This window comes from Sus scrofa, chromosome 6 (assembly GCF_000003025.6).
Source record: "Sus scrofa isolate TJ Tabasco breed Duroc chromosome 6, Sscrofa11.1, whole genome shotgun sequence".
Taxonomy (NCBI): domain Eukaryota; kingdom Metazoa; phylum Chordata; class Mammalia; order Artiodactyla; family Suidae; genus Sus; species Sus scrofa.
In genome coordinates, this window is record NC_010448.4 from 46,065,808 (window position 1) to 46,080,921 (window position 15,114).

The 15,114-nt window shown below is 43.0% G+C and overlaps 1 protein-coding gene across 1 annotated transcript in view; it reads right to left on the minus strand.

The window, feature by feature from the left end:
• Positions 1–13,535, minus strand: part of LOC102159768 (zinc finger protein 568-like) — a 33,246-nt gene extending 19,711 nt beyond the window's left edge. The window contains 2 exon segments of the mRNA XM_021097156.1: positions 12,115–12,167; positions 13,003–13,535. Of these exon segments, the coding sequence (XP_020952815.1) occupies positions 12,115–12,123 (9 nt within the window). The 5' untranslated portion in view covers positions 12,124–12,167; positions 13,003–13,535.

The window sequence follows — 15,114 nt, forward strand, 5'->3', positions numbered from 1 at the left end:
GGCACACAGACAGTGAGTGAGGTTGCAGGGCAAGAGATCAAGAAGCAGCAAAGGGACAGAAGCAGTGGGATTTGGCACTTCATTGGATGTTGGGGAGATGAGGAGGTAGGAGTCAGGGGACTTCCCGGCTGCCAGAGGAAGTGCACATTCAGGTGAATTTCCATTACCAGCATACTCCCCAAACCCAACAGAGTACATCATACAGAAGAAGGTATAAGGAAGCCCATGGTCAAAAAGCTAGTAAATGGTAGAAAAGGGCTAAGACACTATCCTTTTAAGCAACCCAAAGTATTTGATTAATACAAAGGACAGGAGCTCCCTATGGCACAACAGGATGAGAAGTGTCCAGGAGCTCTGAGACTCGGATTTGATCTCTGGCCTGGCACAGTGGTTTAAAGACCCAGTGGCTGGGATCTGATCCCTGACTTGGGAGCTCCATATGCCATGGGGCGGGGCAAAAAAAAAAAACAACAGAGAGAGGACAATGACCACTCTGAGGAGAAGGAGAAATGGACAGTCAAGGGTTGAAGGGCAAAGGTGAGATAGAGCTCCTTTCCTCACCAAAATGTGCTGAGAACTGATAGGATGTGGTCCTCTTCTGAGAACCATAGGAAGGTTCTGGCCAGATTGGAAACAGGAAGACAAAGTCAGTAAGTTCTCACAGAATCAAGGGAAAAAAAAGTCAAAGAAAAAGGAAAAAAGCAAATTAATCCAGAATAGAAAGAGTATTTCTTCAAGACAAAAAAGAGGAGTTCCCATTGTGACGCAGCAGAAACGAATCCGACTAGGAACCATGAGGTTGCGGGTTCAACTCCCCCTGGCTTCGCTCAGTGGGTTGGGGATCCGGCATTGCCGAGAGCTGTGGTGTGGGTCGCAGACACGGCTCGGATCCCGCATTGCTGTGGCTGTGGCCTAGGCTAGCAGCTGTAGCTCTGATTCGACCCCTAGCCTGGGAACCTCTATATGACGCAGGTGTGGCCCTAAAAAGACAAAAGACCAAAAAAGAATCCTTGAAAAGCAACTGGACCAAATTAGGAAGGAAGAGTTACATTCAGGGACATCCAGGAAAAGAAAAACCTGAACTTCACATACAATAAATACTATGCCATTTTTTTACTCCAAAGTCCCAGAAAACTAAGTAAGATTCCACCCCAAATTAGGAATTTTACAGCCAACATTCTCTGGTTATACCTCATAACAGATAACTTAAAGATTAAACTGTTTAGACAAGACAGAAATACTTTATCAAAATATGAGTGACTACTTTCCTATTTTTTATAGCAGGGAAGACATTACATCATGACACAAAAGGAAGAAAACTGTTTTTGACAACTCAGAAGCTAAACACACATACAAAATAATTACTTGTGTTTTGGGTTTTTTTTGTTTTTGTCCTTTTGCCTTTTCTAAGGCCACTCCTGCAGCATATGGAGGTTCCCAGGCTAGGGGTCTAATCAGAGCTGCAATTGCCGGCCTACACCACAGCCACATTAACTCGGGATCCGAGCTGCGTCTGGACCCACACCCCAGCTCACGGCAACACCGGATCCTTAACCCACTGAGCAAGGCCAGGGATTGAACCTGCAACCTCAAGGTTCCTAGTCAGATTCGTTAACCACTGCGCCACGACGGGAACTCCAAAATAAATTAATTGTGAACCAATATTTCTACTTTACTGTACACCAGAAACTACTAATACAACACTGTAAATCAACTATACAATAAAATTAAATTTTTTTTAAATTATGAAAAAATTTCTAAAACAACTTATAAATGACAGAAAATATGCTTAATGTATAACATATTTTTAAAAAAACAAACAAAAAAATAACACTCTGACAAGTGGGCAAAGGAAATCTGTAGACAATTTAGAATTCCCAGTTGTAATTTTTGTTGTTGTTGTTGTTGTTGTTGTTGTTGTTGTTGCTCTTTCTTGGGCCGCTCCCGTGGCATATGGAGGTTCCCAGGCTAGGGGTTGAATCGGAGCTGTAGCCACCGGCCTACGCCAGAGCCACAGCAACTCGGGATCCGAGCCGCATCTGCAACCTACACCACAGCTCACGGCAACGCCGGATCGTTAACCCACTGAGCAAGGGCAGGGACTGAACCCGCAACCTCATGGTTCCTAGTCGGGTTCGTTAACCACTGCGCCACGACGGGAACTCCTGTAATTTTTATTTACCGTAATTTTGGAGCAAGTGACTTAACAGAATCTATTTTCTTGTCTGTCAACTTAAAACCCATCCTGTTTTCAGATAAGTTAAACTGTGGGGGGAAAAAAAGCATCACAGAATTCATGACATTTAATCGTACTTGGGGAACTGAAGGGATAGATGGGATTAAGATGGCAGAACAGAAGGACTGGAGATCAACTTCTCTCCTAAAAATAACAAAATTCACAACTAAAGGCTGAGCAATCTTCAACCAAATAGACCAGAAACCTTAAAAAAGCTATCCTACTCCAGAAGACAAAGAGGAGGCCACATCCAGAGGTAGAAGGGGTGATTTCACGATATAAACAACCCCATACCTCCCGGGTGGGAAGCTCCACAGACTGAAAACTAACTGGCTCACAGAGACTCACCTACAAGAGTGAGAGTTCTGAGCCCCACATCAAACTCACACGTGTGGGGATCTGGCACGGGGAGAAAGAGCCCCTGGAGCATCCGGCATTGAAGGCCAGTGGGGCTTGTGTGCAGAAGCTCCAGGGGACTGGGGGAAACAGAGACCCCATTCTTAACAGGCGCACACAGACTTTCACGTGCATGGGGTCCCAGGGCAAAGCAAAGTCTCCATAGGAATCTGGGTCAGACCTGACTGCAGTTCTTGGAGGACATCCTGGGAAAACAGGGGTGAATGTGGTTTGTTGTGAGGGAAGGACACTGGAAGCAAAGCTCTCGGGAATATTTAGCAGCTGCCTTTCTCTGGAGGGGGCCATTTTGGGAAAATCTGGCCCCACCGTCACCTGTCAACCTTCGGTCAGCTGAGAAGCCCCAGGGCAAACAATAATCCAGGTGGGATCACAGCCCCCGCTCTTCAGTAAACAGCTGCCTAAAGACCCCTCAGGCACAGAGCCCCCTCTAATCCCATCCAGAGACAAAGCCCCACCCACCAGAGGGATTAGAATCAGCTCCACTTACCAGTAGGCAGGCATCAGCCCCTCCCATCAGCAAGCCTACAGCAAATCCCTTTACCGACTTTAGCCAAAAGGGGGGCAGACACCAGAAGTAAGAGAGGCTACAACTCTATTATCTGTAAAAAGGTCACCACACCAAAAACCTATAAAAAAATCGTACTTGGGAGAGATGGAATTAGATGGTGGAGTAGAAGGACTGGAGCTCACCTTCTATCATAAAAGCAACAAAATTACAACTAACTGCTGAATAACCTTCAACAGACTGCCAACTATCAAAAAAGGTATCCTACTCCAGAAGACAGAGAGGCGGCTACATGGAGATGGTAGGAGGGGTGCTTACGTGACATAACACCGTATCCACTGGGTGGGCAACCACAGACTGGAAACTACATCAAAAAGCCTCACCCACAGAAGTGAGAGTTCTGAGCTCCAAGTCAGGTTCCCATACCTTGGGATCTGGCATTGGGAAGAGGAGCCCCCAGAGCATATGACATTGAGGGCCAGTAGAGCTTGTGTACAGGAGCTCCACAGGCCTGGGGGAAACAGACTCCACTCCTGAAAGGTGCACACAGGCTTTCATGTGCACTGGATCCCAGGGCAAGGCAGAGACTCCACAGGAATCTGGGTCAGACCTGCCTGTGGTTCTTGGAGGATCTCCAGGGAAAACAGTGTGTGAGTGAGTTGTGAGGGAAGGACATTAGAGCCAAAGGTCTTGGGAACAGTCATCAGTGTGTGCTCCTCTAGAGGTGGCCAGCAGAGGAAAAACTTGGCCCCACCCATCAGGGCTGAGAAGCCCCAGGCCAAACAATAATCCAGGTAGGAACACAACCCCACCCATCAGCAAACAATCTGCCTAAAGACCCCCACCCACCCACCTGCAGACACACAGCCACCTCTAACACACCTAGAGACAAAGCCCCACTCACCAGAGGGATAAGAATCAGCTCCACCTACCACTGGGCAGGCACCAGTCCCTCCCATCAGGAAACCTGCAGCAAGCCCCCTGTACCAACTTCAGCCACAAGGGGTGCAGACACCACAAGCAAGAGAGGCTAAAAACTCTTACTGTCTGCAAAAAGGAGACCACACCCAAAGGGCAAAAGTCTATTCAAAATGAAAAAGTAGAGAATTATGACTCAGACAAGGGAACAAGAAAAAACCCCAAGGAGTTCCCCACATGGTTCAGTGGTTAACAAATCTGACTAGGAACCATGAGGTTGCCAGTTTGATCCCTGGCCTCACTCAGTGGGTTAAGGATCCGGCATTGCCATGAGCTGTGGGTGTAGGTCGCAGATATGGCTCAGATCCTGAGTTGCTGTGGCTCTGGCGTAGGCCGGCAGCTATAGCTCTGATTGGACCCCTAGTGTGGGAACCTCCATATGCTGCGGGTGTGGTCCTAGAAAAGACAAGGCCAAAAAAAAAAAAAAAAAACACAGAAAAACAACTGGGTGATCTGGAGATTATCAACCTCCATAAAAAAGACTTTAGACTGATGATAGTAAAGACGATTCAAGATCTTGGAAACAGGAGTTCCCACTGTGGCGCAGTGGTTAACGAATCCGACTAGGAACCATGAGGTTGCGGGTTCGGTCCCTGCCCTTGCTCAGTGGGTTAACAATCCAGCGTTGCCGTGAGCTGTGGTGTAGGTTGCAGACGCGGCTCGGATCCCGAGTTGCTGTGGCTCTGGCATAGGCCAGTGGCTACAGCTCCGATTGGACCCCTAGCCTGGGAACCTCCATATGCCGCAAGAGCGGCCCAAAGAAATAGCAAAAAGACAAAAAAAAAAAAAAAAAAAAAAAAAAAAAAAGATCTTGGAAATAAACTGGAGGCAAAGATTGATAAATTACAAGAAACACTGAGCAAAGAAATAGAAGATATAAGGATTAAGCAAGCAGAGATGCAAAATAAAATAATGGAAATAAAAAATTCACTAGAAGCAATTGACAGCAGAGTACAGGAGGCAGAAGAATGAATAAGCAAGGTAGAGGACAGACTAGAGCAAATCACTGATACAAAAAAGAAAAGAGAAAAAAGATTGTAAAGGAATGAAGAGAGTCTAAGATAATTGGGACAACATTAAATGCACCAACATCCATATTACAGAGGTGCCAGAAGAGAGAGAGAAAGGGCCAGAGGAGATATTTGAAGAGATAATAGCTGAAAATTTCCCTAACATGGGGAAGGAATCACTCACTCAAATTCAGGAAGCACAATGAGTACCATATAAAATAAACCCAAGGAGGAACACCCTGAGACACATATTAATCAAACTGACTAAAATTAAAGGCAAAGATAAAATAGTGAAAGCAGCTAGGGAAAAGAAACAAATAACATACAAGGGAACACCAATAAGGTCTGTTAGCAGATTCTTCAGCAGAAACTCTGCAGGCCAGAAAGGAGTGGCACAATATACTTAAAGTGATAGAAGAAAAACACCTCCAACCAAGATTACTCAGCAAGGCTCTCATTCATATTTGAAGGAGAACTCAAAAGCTTTACAAACAAACAAAAGCTAAGAGAATTCAGCAGCACAAACCAGCTTTGTAGATACACACACAAATACTAAAGGAATTTCTTTAGGTAGAAAAGAAAAGACCACAACTAGAAACAAAAATATTACAAATGACAAGGCTCACCAATAAAGGCATGTGTACTGTAAAGATAAGAAGTCATCCGCACACACATAAATGCTACCAAAACCATAAATCATGAGAAGAGGAGGGTACAAATGCAGGACACTGGAGATGCACTTGCAATTAAGAGACCAACAACTTAAAACAATCTCGTATATATACATATACACATAAACTCCTATATCAAAACTTCAGGGTAACGGCAAACCAAAAATCTACAGTAGATACACACACAAATAAGAAAAAGCAACTCAAATACAACACTTAAGATAGTCATCAAACCACAAGAGACGAGAACAAGAGAAGAAGGGAAGAAAAAAGAGCAATGAAAACAAACCCAAAACAGTTAATAAAATGGCAATGAGAACATACATGTCAATAATTACCTTAAATGTTAATGAATTAAATGCCTCAACAAAAAGACATTGACTGGCTGAATGGGTACAAAAACAAGTCCATATATATGCTCTCTTCAAGAGACCCACTTCAGTTCTAGGGACATATACAAATTCAAAGTGAGAGGATAGAAGAAAATATTTCATGCAAATGGAAATCAAAAGAAAGCTGGAGTAGGAGTTCCCGTGGTGGCGCAGTGGTTAACGAATCCGACTAGGAACCATGAGGTTGCGGGTTCGGTCCCTGCCCTTGCTCAGTGGGTTAACGATCCGGCGTTGCCGTGGCTGTGGTGTAGGTTGCAGACGCGGCTCGGATCCCGAGTTGCTGTGGCTCTGGTGTAGGCCAGTGGCTACAGCTCCGATTGGACCCCTAGCCTGGGAACCTCCATATGCCACAGGAGTGGCCCAAGAAATAGAAAAAAAAAAAAAAAAAAAAAAAAAGAAAGCTGGAGTAGCAATACTCATATCAGACAAAAAAGATTTTAAAATAAAGAATATCTTAAGAGGCAAAAAATGACATTACATAATGATCAAAGGATCAATCCAAGGAGAAGATACTACAATTGTAAATATGTATGCACCCAACAGAGGATCACCTTGATTTATAAGGCAACTGCTAACAACCTTAAAAGGACAAATTGACAATAACACAATGATAGTGAGGGAATTAACACCCCACCTACAGCAACAGACAGATCATCCAGACAGAAAATCAACATGGAAACACAGGCCTTAAATGATGCAGTAGACCAGATGGACTTAATATATATTTATAGAACATTCCATCCAAAAGCATAAAAATACACATTCTTAAGTGTACATGGAACATTCTCTAGGATAGATCACATTCTGGGCCACAAATCAAACCTTGGTAAATTTAAGAAAACTGAAATCATATCAAGCATCTTTTCCGACCACAATGCTATACCACTGGAAATCAACAAGAAAAAAAACTGCAAAAAACACAAACACGTGGAGACTAAACAACCAATGAGTCACTGAAGAAGTCAAAGAGGAAATTAAAAAATACCTAGAAGCAAATGATAACAAAGACACAACTATCTAAAACCTATGGGATGTAGGTAGCATAAGCAGTTCTAAGAGAGAAGTTCATAGCTATACAAGCCTATCTCAGCAAACAAATAAACAACCTAACTTTACACCTAAAGCAACTAGAGAAAAAGACAAGACTTAAAGTTAGCAGAAGGAAAGAAATCACAAAGATCAGAGCAGAAATAAATTAAACAGAAATGAAGATGGTTCTGGAGTTCCCATCGTGGCACAATGATTAACGAACCTGACTAGGAACCATGAGGTTGCAGGTTTGATCCCTGGCCTCGCTCAGTGGGTTAAGGATCCCACCTTGCTGTGGCTGTGGTGTAGGCTGGCAGCTACAGCTCTGATTAGACCCCTGGCCTGGGAACCTCCATATGCCGTGGGAGCGGCCCTAGAAAAGGCAAAAAGACAAAAAAATTTAAAATAAAATAAAATAAAATAAAAGCTGGTTCTTTGAAAGGATCAACAAAATTGATAAACCATTAGCCAGACTCTCAAGAAAAAAAGAGAGGACTCAAATCAATAAAATTAGAAATGAAAAAGGAGAAGTTACAACAGACATCACACAAAGGATCATAAGAGACTACTACAAGCAACTATATGCCAATAAAACAGACAACCCAGAAGAAATGGACAAATTCTTAGAAAAGTACAATCTCCAAGATTAAACCAAGATGAAATAGAAAAGATGAACAGATGAACAGACCAATCACAAGTACTGAAATTAAAAATGTGATTAAAAAACTTCCAACAAAGTCCAGGACCAGATAGCTTCACAGGTGAATTCTATCAAACATTTAGAGAAGAGTTAACACCTATCTTTCTGAAACTATTCCAAAAAACTGCAGAGGAAAGAACGCCGGCAAACTCCTATGAGGCCACCATCACCCTGATACCAAAACCAGACAAAGATACCACAAAAAAAGAATATTACAGGCCAGTATCACTGATGAACAGACACAGAACTCCCTAACAAAATATTAGCAAACCGAATGCAGCAACACATTAAAAGGATTGTACACCATTATCCAGTGGGATTTATCCCAGGGATGCAAGGATTCTTCAATATCCTCAAATCAGTGTGACACACCACATTAACAAACTGAGGAACCAAAACTATATGATCCTCTCAATAGATGCAAAAGAAGCTTTTGACAAAATCCAACACAAATTTCTGATTAACCCCTCCCCCAGAATGTGGGTATGGAGTAAATCTACCTCAACATAATAAACCCACAAACCCACAGCTAACATTCTCAATGGTGAAAGGCTGAAAGAATTCCTGCTAAAATCAGGAACAAGACAAGGATGTACACCCTCACCACTACTATTCAATTGTAGTTCTGGAAGTCCTAGCCACAGCAATCAGAGAAGAAAAAGAAATAAAAGGAATCCAAACTATCTGCAGATACATGAAATTATACCTAGAAAATCCTAAAGACACTACCATAAAACTGTTAGAGCTCATCAATGAATCTGATAATGTTGCAGAATACAAAATTAATACACAGAAATCGACTGCATGTCTATATACTAACAATGAAAGATCAGAAAGACAAATTATGGAAATAATCCCATTTACCACTGCATCAAAAAGAATAAAATACCTGGGAATAAACCTGCGTAAAGAGACAAAAGACGCTGATGAAAGAAATCAAAGATGACACAAACGGATGGAAAGATATACTATGATCTTGGATTGGAAGAATCAATATTGTCAAAATGACTATACTACCCAAGGCGATCTACAGATTCAACACAATCCCTATCAAATTACCAAGGACATTTTTCACAGAACTAGAACAAAATATTTTAAAGTTTGTTGGGAAGAAAAAGACTTAGAATAGCCAAAGTCATCCTGAGAAGGAAAAATGGAGCTGGAGGAATCAGGCTCTCTGACTTCAGACTACACTACAAAGTCATCAAAACAGTATGGTACTGGCACAAAAACAGAAATATACCAGTGGAACAGAATAGAAAGCCCAGAATTAAACCCATGCACCTACAGCCAACTGATCTGTAACAAAGGAGGCAAGACTATACAATGCAAAAAAGACAGTCCCTTCAATAAGTGGTGCTGGGAAAACTGGATAGCTCCATGTAAAAGAATGAAATTAGAACACTCCCTAACATCATCCACAAAAATAAACTCAAAATGGATTAAAGACCTAAATATAAAACCAGATATTATAAAACTCTTAGAGGAAAACATAGGCTGAACACTCTCTGACATAAACTGAAGCAAGATCTCCTCAGATCCACCTCCTAGAGTAATGACAATAAAAACAAACAAACGGGACCTAATTAAACTTAAAAGTGTCTGCACAGCACAGGAAACCCTAAACAAAACGGAAAGACAACCTATAGAATGGGAGAAGATATTTAAAAATGAAGCAAATGAAAACGGATTAATCTCCAACTCAAATACCAAAAAAACAAAAAACAAACAAAAAAACCCATCAAAAAAAAATGGGCACAAAATCTAAACAGACAATTCTCCAAAGAAGGCATACAGATGGCCAAAATCCACATGAAAAGATGTTCACCACCACTAATTAATAGAAAAATGCAAATCAAACTTCTATGAGGTACCACTTTACACCAGCCAGAATGGCCATCGTCAAAAAGTCTACAAATAATAAGTGGAGAGGGTGTGGAGAACAGGGGACCCTCTTACACTGTTGGCAGGAATGTATATTGGTGCAATCACTATGGAAAACATATGGAGATTCCTCAAAAAACTAAAACTAGAATTACCATTTGATCCAGCAATCCCAGAGAAAACCATGACTTAAAAGATACATGTACCCCAATGTTCACTGCAGCACTATATATGATAACCAAGACATGGAAGCAACCTAAATGTCATCAACAGAAGAATTGAAAAAGAAGACGTGGTACATACACACAATGGAATATAACTCAGCCATAAAAAAGGAATGAAATATGGCATCTGCAGCAACATCAATGGACTAGAAATTATCAAGCTAAGTGAAGTTAGTCAGACAGTGAGACACAAACATCATCTGCTATCACTTATATGTGGAATCTAGAAAAAGGATACAGTGAACTTCGTAGAACAGGAACTGTTTCAGAGACTTTGGTTACCAAAGGAGACAGCTTGAAGGTGGAGGGATAGGCTAGGGTTTTGGGATGGAAATGTTGTAAAACTGGGTTGTGATGATAGTGATACAACTACAAATAAAATAAAATTCACCGAGTTTAAAAAAATTAAAAAATAAATGAAGGTTCAAAAAAACGTGCAGCATTCACATTATCAATTATGCACTAATAATTGTGGTCATAAATTAATATAGAAGAATTTCTAAATACTTAAAGCATTAGAATCACAGAAAGTTCTTAAAAGTTTACATTTAAATTTATATACATATTTTTATATAAAGAATTATGAAAAGACCGTTAAAAGATATATTCATAAAGAAAATCTAAAAGGGAAAGTAGGATAGAAATACAATTTCAAAAAGAGAAAAGGGTGCTGTAGATCCTGTAGCTGCTAAAAATTTGTTCTTTTTTTTTGTCTTTTTGTGTTTTAGGGCCTCACCCATGGCATACGGAGGTTCCCAGACGAGGGGTCCAATCGGAGCTGTAGCTGCTGGCCTACGCCAGAGCCACAGCCACACAGGATCTGAGCCACGTCTGCGACCTACAGCCTACACCACAGCAAGGCCGGATCCTTAACCCACCCACCAAGCGAGGCCAGGGATCGAACCCAGCTGAGATTTGAGGGATCAAACCGCATGGATACTAGTCGGGTGTGTTAACCACTGAGCCACGATGGGAACTCCTACTTTTTTTTTTTTTTAATGTATGAAAGTAACAGCAAATAATTAAGGTTTTTTTTATTTAATAAGGAAGGGGTTATGATAAAAGGTAGGAGTGCAATTAGTTTGAGGGTGAGGGAGGGGATCACAAGGAAGAGCTTCTTTCTGGAGTGGTTAGCACTATTCTATTTCTCGACATGGGTGCTGGTGACAACAGTGTTGCTCTTATAATTCCTTAAGCAAAATAAATAATTCTATTATATTGTGTGACTTTCCGTATCTGTGTTTTAGTTTACAATAGAAAGTTTAAAGAAATCACTGTAATACCTAAGGAAAAAAAAAAACCTACCTGACTCATAGGGCTGTTATGTGGATTCAACAAGATGATAAACATCAAGAACTTCAAACTACAAGTTACTTCAAGTAAACACTCAATAAGTTAGTTGCTTTTATTAGTAATATCATCCTATTCTGAAAATAAAATTACATACCCACACACATGTGCAGAGAAAATACCCTTTTTTTTTAGAGCTGCACCCACGGCATATGGCGGTTCCCAGGCTAGGGGTTGAAATGGAGCTGCAACTGTCAGCCTACACCTTAGGCACAGCAACTCAGGATCGGAGCCACATCTGCGACCTACACCACAGCTCACAAGGCAATGCTGGATCCTTAACCCACTGAGCAAGGCCAGGGATCGAACCTGCGTCCTCATGGATACTAAGTCAGATTCAGTTCTGTGGAGCCACAACAGGAACTCCTCAAGAAAATAATTTTAAACATTAATAGTGATTATCTCTAGATGGTGGGACCATGGGTGATAAACTTTATTTCCCTGCCATATCACTCAGACACATTCTATCAAGATTGTTCTAGCAGTAAACAAAATCCAGGGAAATGGAACTTCCAATCAGATATGACAAGGTATGCAAAGCAGCCTAGATTTAGGTTCCTGGCTGGTGTAGGAAAACACTTCCAAAAATGTAGTTTCCTCCTCTCTTCCCCTTCCTCCAAATCACTGCTGTAAATCTTCTAGATAGACTCCTATAACAAGATACTGTCCTGAAAACCAGCAAGAACTTTCCAAAAAGAAAATGGCAAATACAACTTACCTCAGCCATGACTTCTGATGCACAGCGGCTCTTCTCTCCTCCTCTTCCGGATTCTTAGAGAAGGAAAAAGTGGGAAAAGGTTAAGAAACTATGAAACAACAGTTCCTTCCTGGAGCCCAGAGGAGGCCAAGTCTAAAAGCCTGCAACTCCACCACTCCCTTCCTCATGAAAAAGAAGAGCAGGGGGTCTTAGGGGTACAGGTGGGAGTCCTGGGCCAGACTCCCGGACTGCAGCCTCCTTCCTCCCTAAGGGCAGGACTTCGGGTTCTTTTAGGCCAGTATCTTACACCAAGCCCAGATCTGTGGCTCCAAGACACATTCTAATTGGTTCCACCTATCAGAGTCCCACATTCCTGTTTTGTAGGCCTCCCGGGGCCTGGATCCTAGGTGACCACAGGGGTCAAGGTGATCAAAGAACAGAGAAATAGAAATAGGAGGGGCTCCCTGCCCAAAGCTCTAGAAACCCCCGGACAAACACCATAAACAACCCCAGGAGAAAGCCATTCAGCACGATGGAGAGTGGGCGGCTGCAGCTGTGCAGCTCTTGGGATGGAGATTGCAATGAGATCAATCTGGGCTTGAGGTAGAAGCTCCAAACATTCGCTAGCGGACCCCACTCGGCGCCGACCAAAAACGTACAAAGAAGGCGCCATTCCCAGTTCTACCCCCAAAGGCAGAGTTGGCGAAGTGGCCACAATGGGGGCACGCGCGCACACCCACTCTCTCCAGCTAAGGTATCCACCGCGGGAGACACACACACACGAACACATACATAGTACTACTTAGATAAGGTACCCCACCCTCTCTGCACGCCGCTCAGACAAGCCCGACAGTCAACCACGCTTAACAAACTCCTGGCAGACCCCAGCCCTGTCCCGGGAATCCTCACCGTCCACTTCTCTGGGCTCCTCTCTCTCCAGTCTGGTTGAATCCTCCCCAAACCAGTGAGCGAGGTCGCCTGGAATGTCCCGATCCTTAGCGTCCGAACTCCCGCCAACTCACCACCAGCCAGCCACTTTCAGCCAAAAGCTGCTTACACCGCGGAGCCCTCGGGGAAATGTAGTCCAGAGGAGGAAAACTACTGGAGCCTGGGCGGCCCGCACAACAGTCTTCTCCGCCCAGAATCGCGTAGCGTTCCCAGCCTTTAGCGAAACGCAGTCCAGACCGCCCAGCTACGCTGGAACACCGTCGAAGACCTGGGCGAACCGACAGGGCGGGGTAGCATAGGTGGCCGCCGAAGAGTAAGAAAGGGCCGTGGACCGTGGAGATTTCTGGGAAATGTAACCGACAGTCGGGAAAAGTGGGTGCTCGCGTTCCGGCGGAAAATTCATTCCCAGATCCCACGCAGTCCTCGGTCAGGAACGCCGTAAAGCCGTAGCCCCAGGTCTCCGCTTTTCAGCAAGATTGGGGCGGAGTCTCAGAGACGCCCGGTAGGGGCTGGGCCGGCCCACCCTGAGGGCTTCTGGGAAATGTAGTCCCAGACTAGCGGGCTGGGGACGTGGCCGGGGAGAGTTTAGACGGAGGGGAGTCTGGGAAGGGCCTGAGGAGGTTCAAGGACAACGACCCTGAGTGCGGAATAGGATGCCAATACTAAACTATATACCGTGCAATACGGTTTTCAAACATTTATAAGTATGTTAATACAGGTAAAAAACACAGGTAAAAAGATCTCTAGAAAGTCACACTAATATTTTTTAACAGTACTTTCTAGTGAGTTTTTTCTTACTTTAAGAGCGTTCCCTTATATTTTGGCCATTGTCATGTCCTTATTATAAAACATTACTTACCAAATTTTATTAAATATAAAATGAATAAGTATTGTGGACACAAATAATCAGTAAACAAACTACAATAAGGAATAAAAGAGTTTTATTCCACCTGCGCAGGAGTACTAGAGTGGAGACGGGGGATGTGGATCTAGCCTCTCCCTAGCTGTGAGAAACTGCTCCAGAGAAGCATGGCTTTTAGCACAGTTTTATATCTTGTTAGAACAAAGAACATACATCAAATATGACATGGGAACATTCCTTCAAGATTTCAAAAGAGACAGATTAGCATGTACACAGCAAGTCAGTATAGCCTTGGTGTCTGGGAAGGGAAACTTTTTTTTTTTTGTCTTTTTTTGCTATTTCTTTGGGCCGCTCCCACGGCATATGGAGGTTCCCAGGCTAGGGGTCGAATCGGAGCTATAGCCACTGGCCGACGCCAGAGCCACAGCAACGTGGGATCAGAGCCGAGTCTGCAACCTACACCACAGCTCACGGCAACGCCAGATCGTTAACCCACTGAGCAAGGGCAGGGACCGAACCCGCAACCTCATTGTTCCTAGTCGGATTCGTTAACCACTGCGCCACTGGGAACTCCTGGGAAGGGAATCTTATCTTTGAAGAAGCACTGGCATGGGCTTATAGGAAGGAAGACATTTATCCCTATTTTCAAAGTGGACATTCTTTACTTGTGGATCGTGCATTTTTTTCTTTAATGGTTAAAGAAGGTGTATAATGTATAATAAACAGGATACAAGGCTGTTCTCACAATATAAAGTTCAGGCCAAATTATGTACAAGCCAGTATGACTTTCCCACACCTCAATATATGAAAACTGCTTACATCAGTATTGATTCTGAAATTGATGAACTATAGAAAACAAAAAAGTGGGCCAGATTTTTTGAAATTCAATTTGGTTCTAAAAGATAAATGGGAGTTCCCGTCATGGTGCAGCAGAAATGAATCTGACTAGGAAACACGAGGTTGCGGGTTCAATCCCTGGCCTCGCTCCCTTGCTGTGACCTTTGGTGTAGGTCGCAGATGCAGCTCAGATCTGGCGTTGCTGTGTCTCTGGCATAGGCTGGTGGCAACAGCTCCAATTAGACCCTTAGCCTGGGAACCTCCATATGCCGAGGGTGCGGCCCTAAAAAAGACAAAAGACAAAAAAAAAAAAAGAAAAAAAGATAAATGAAATACAATAAGCAATAACAAAACATTAACTCAAAACAAAAGCA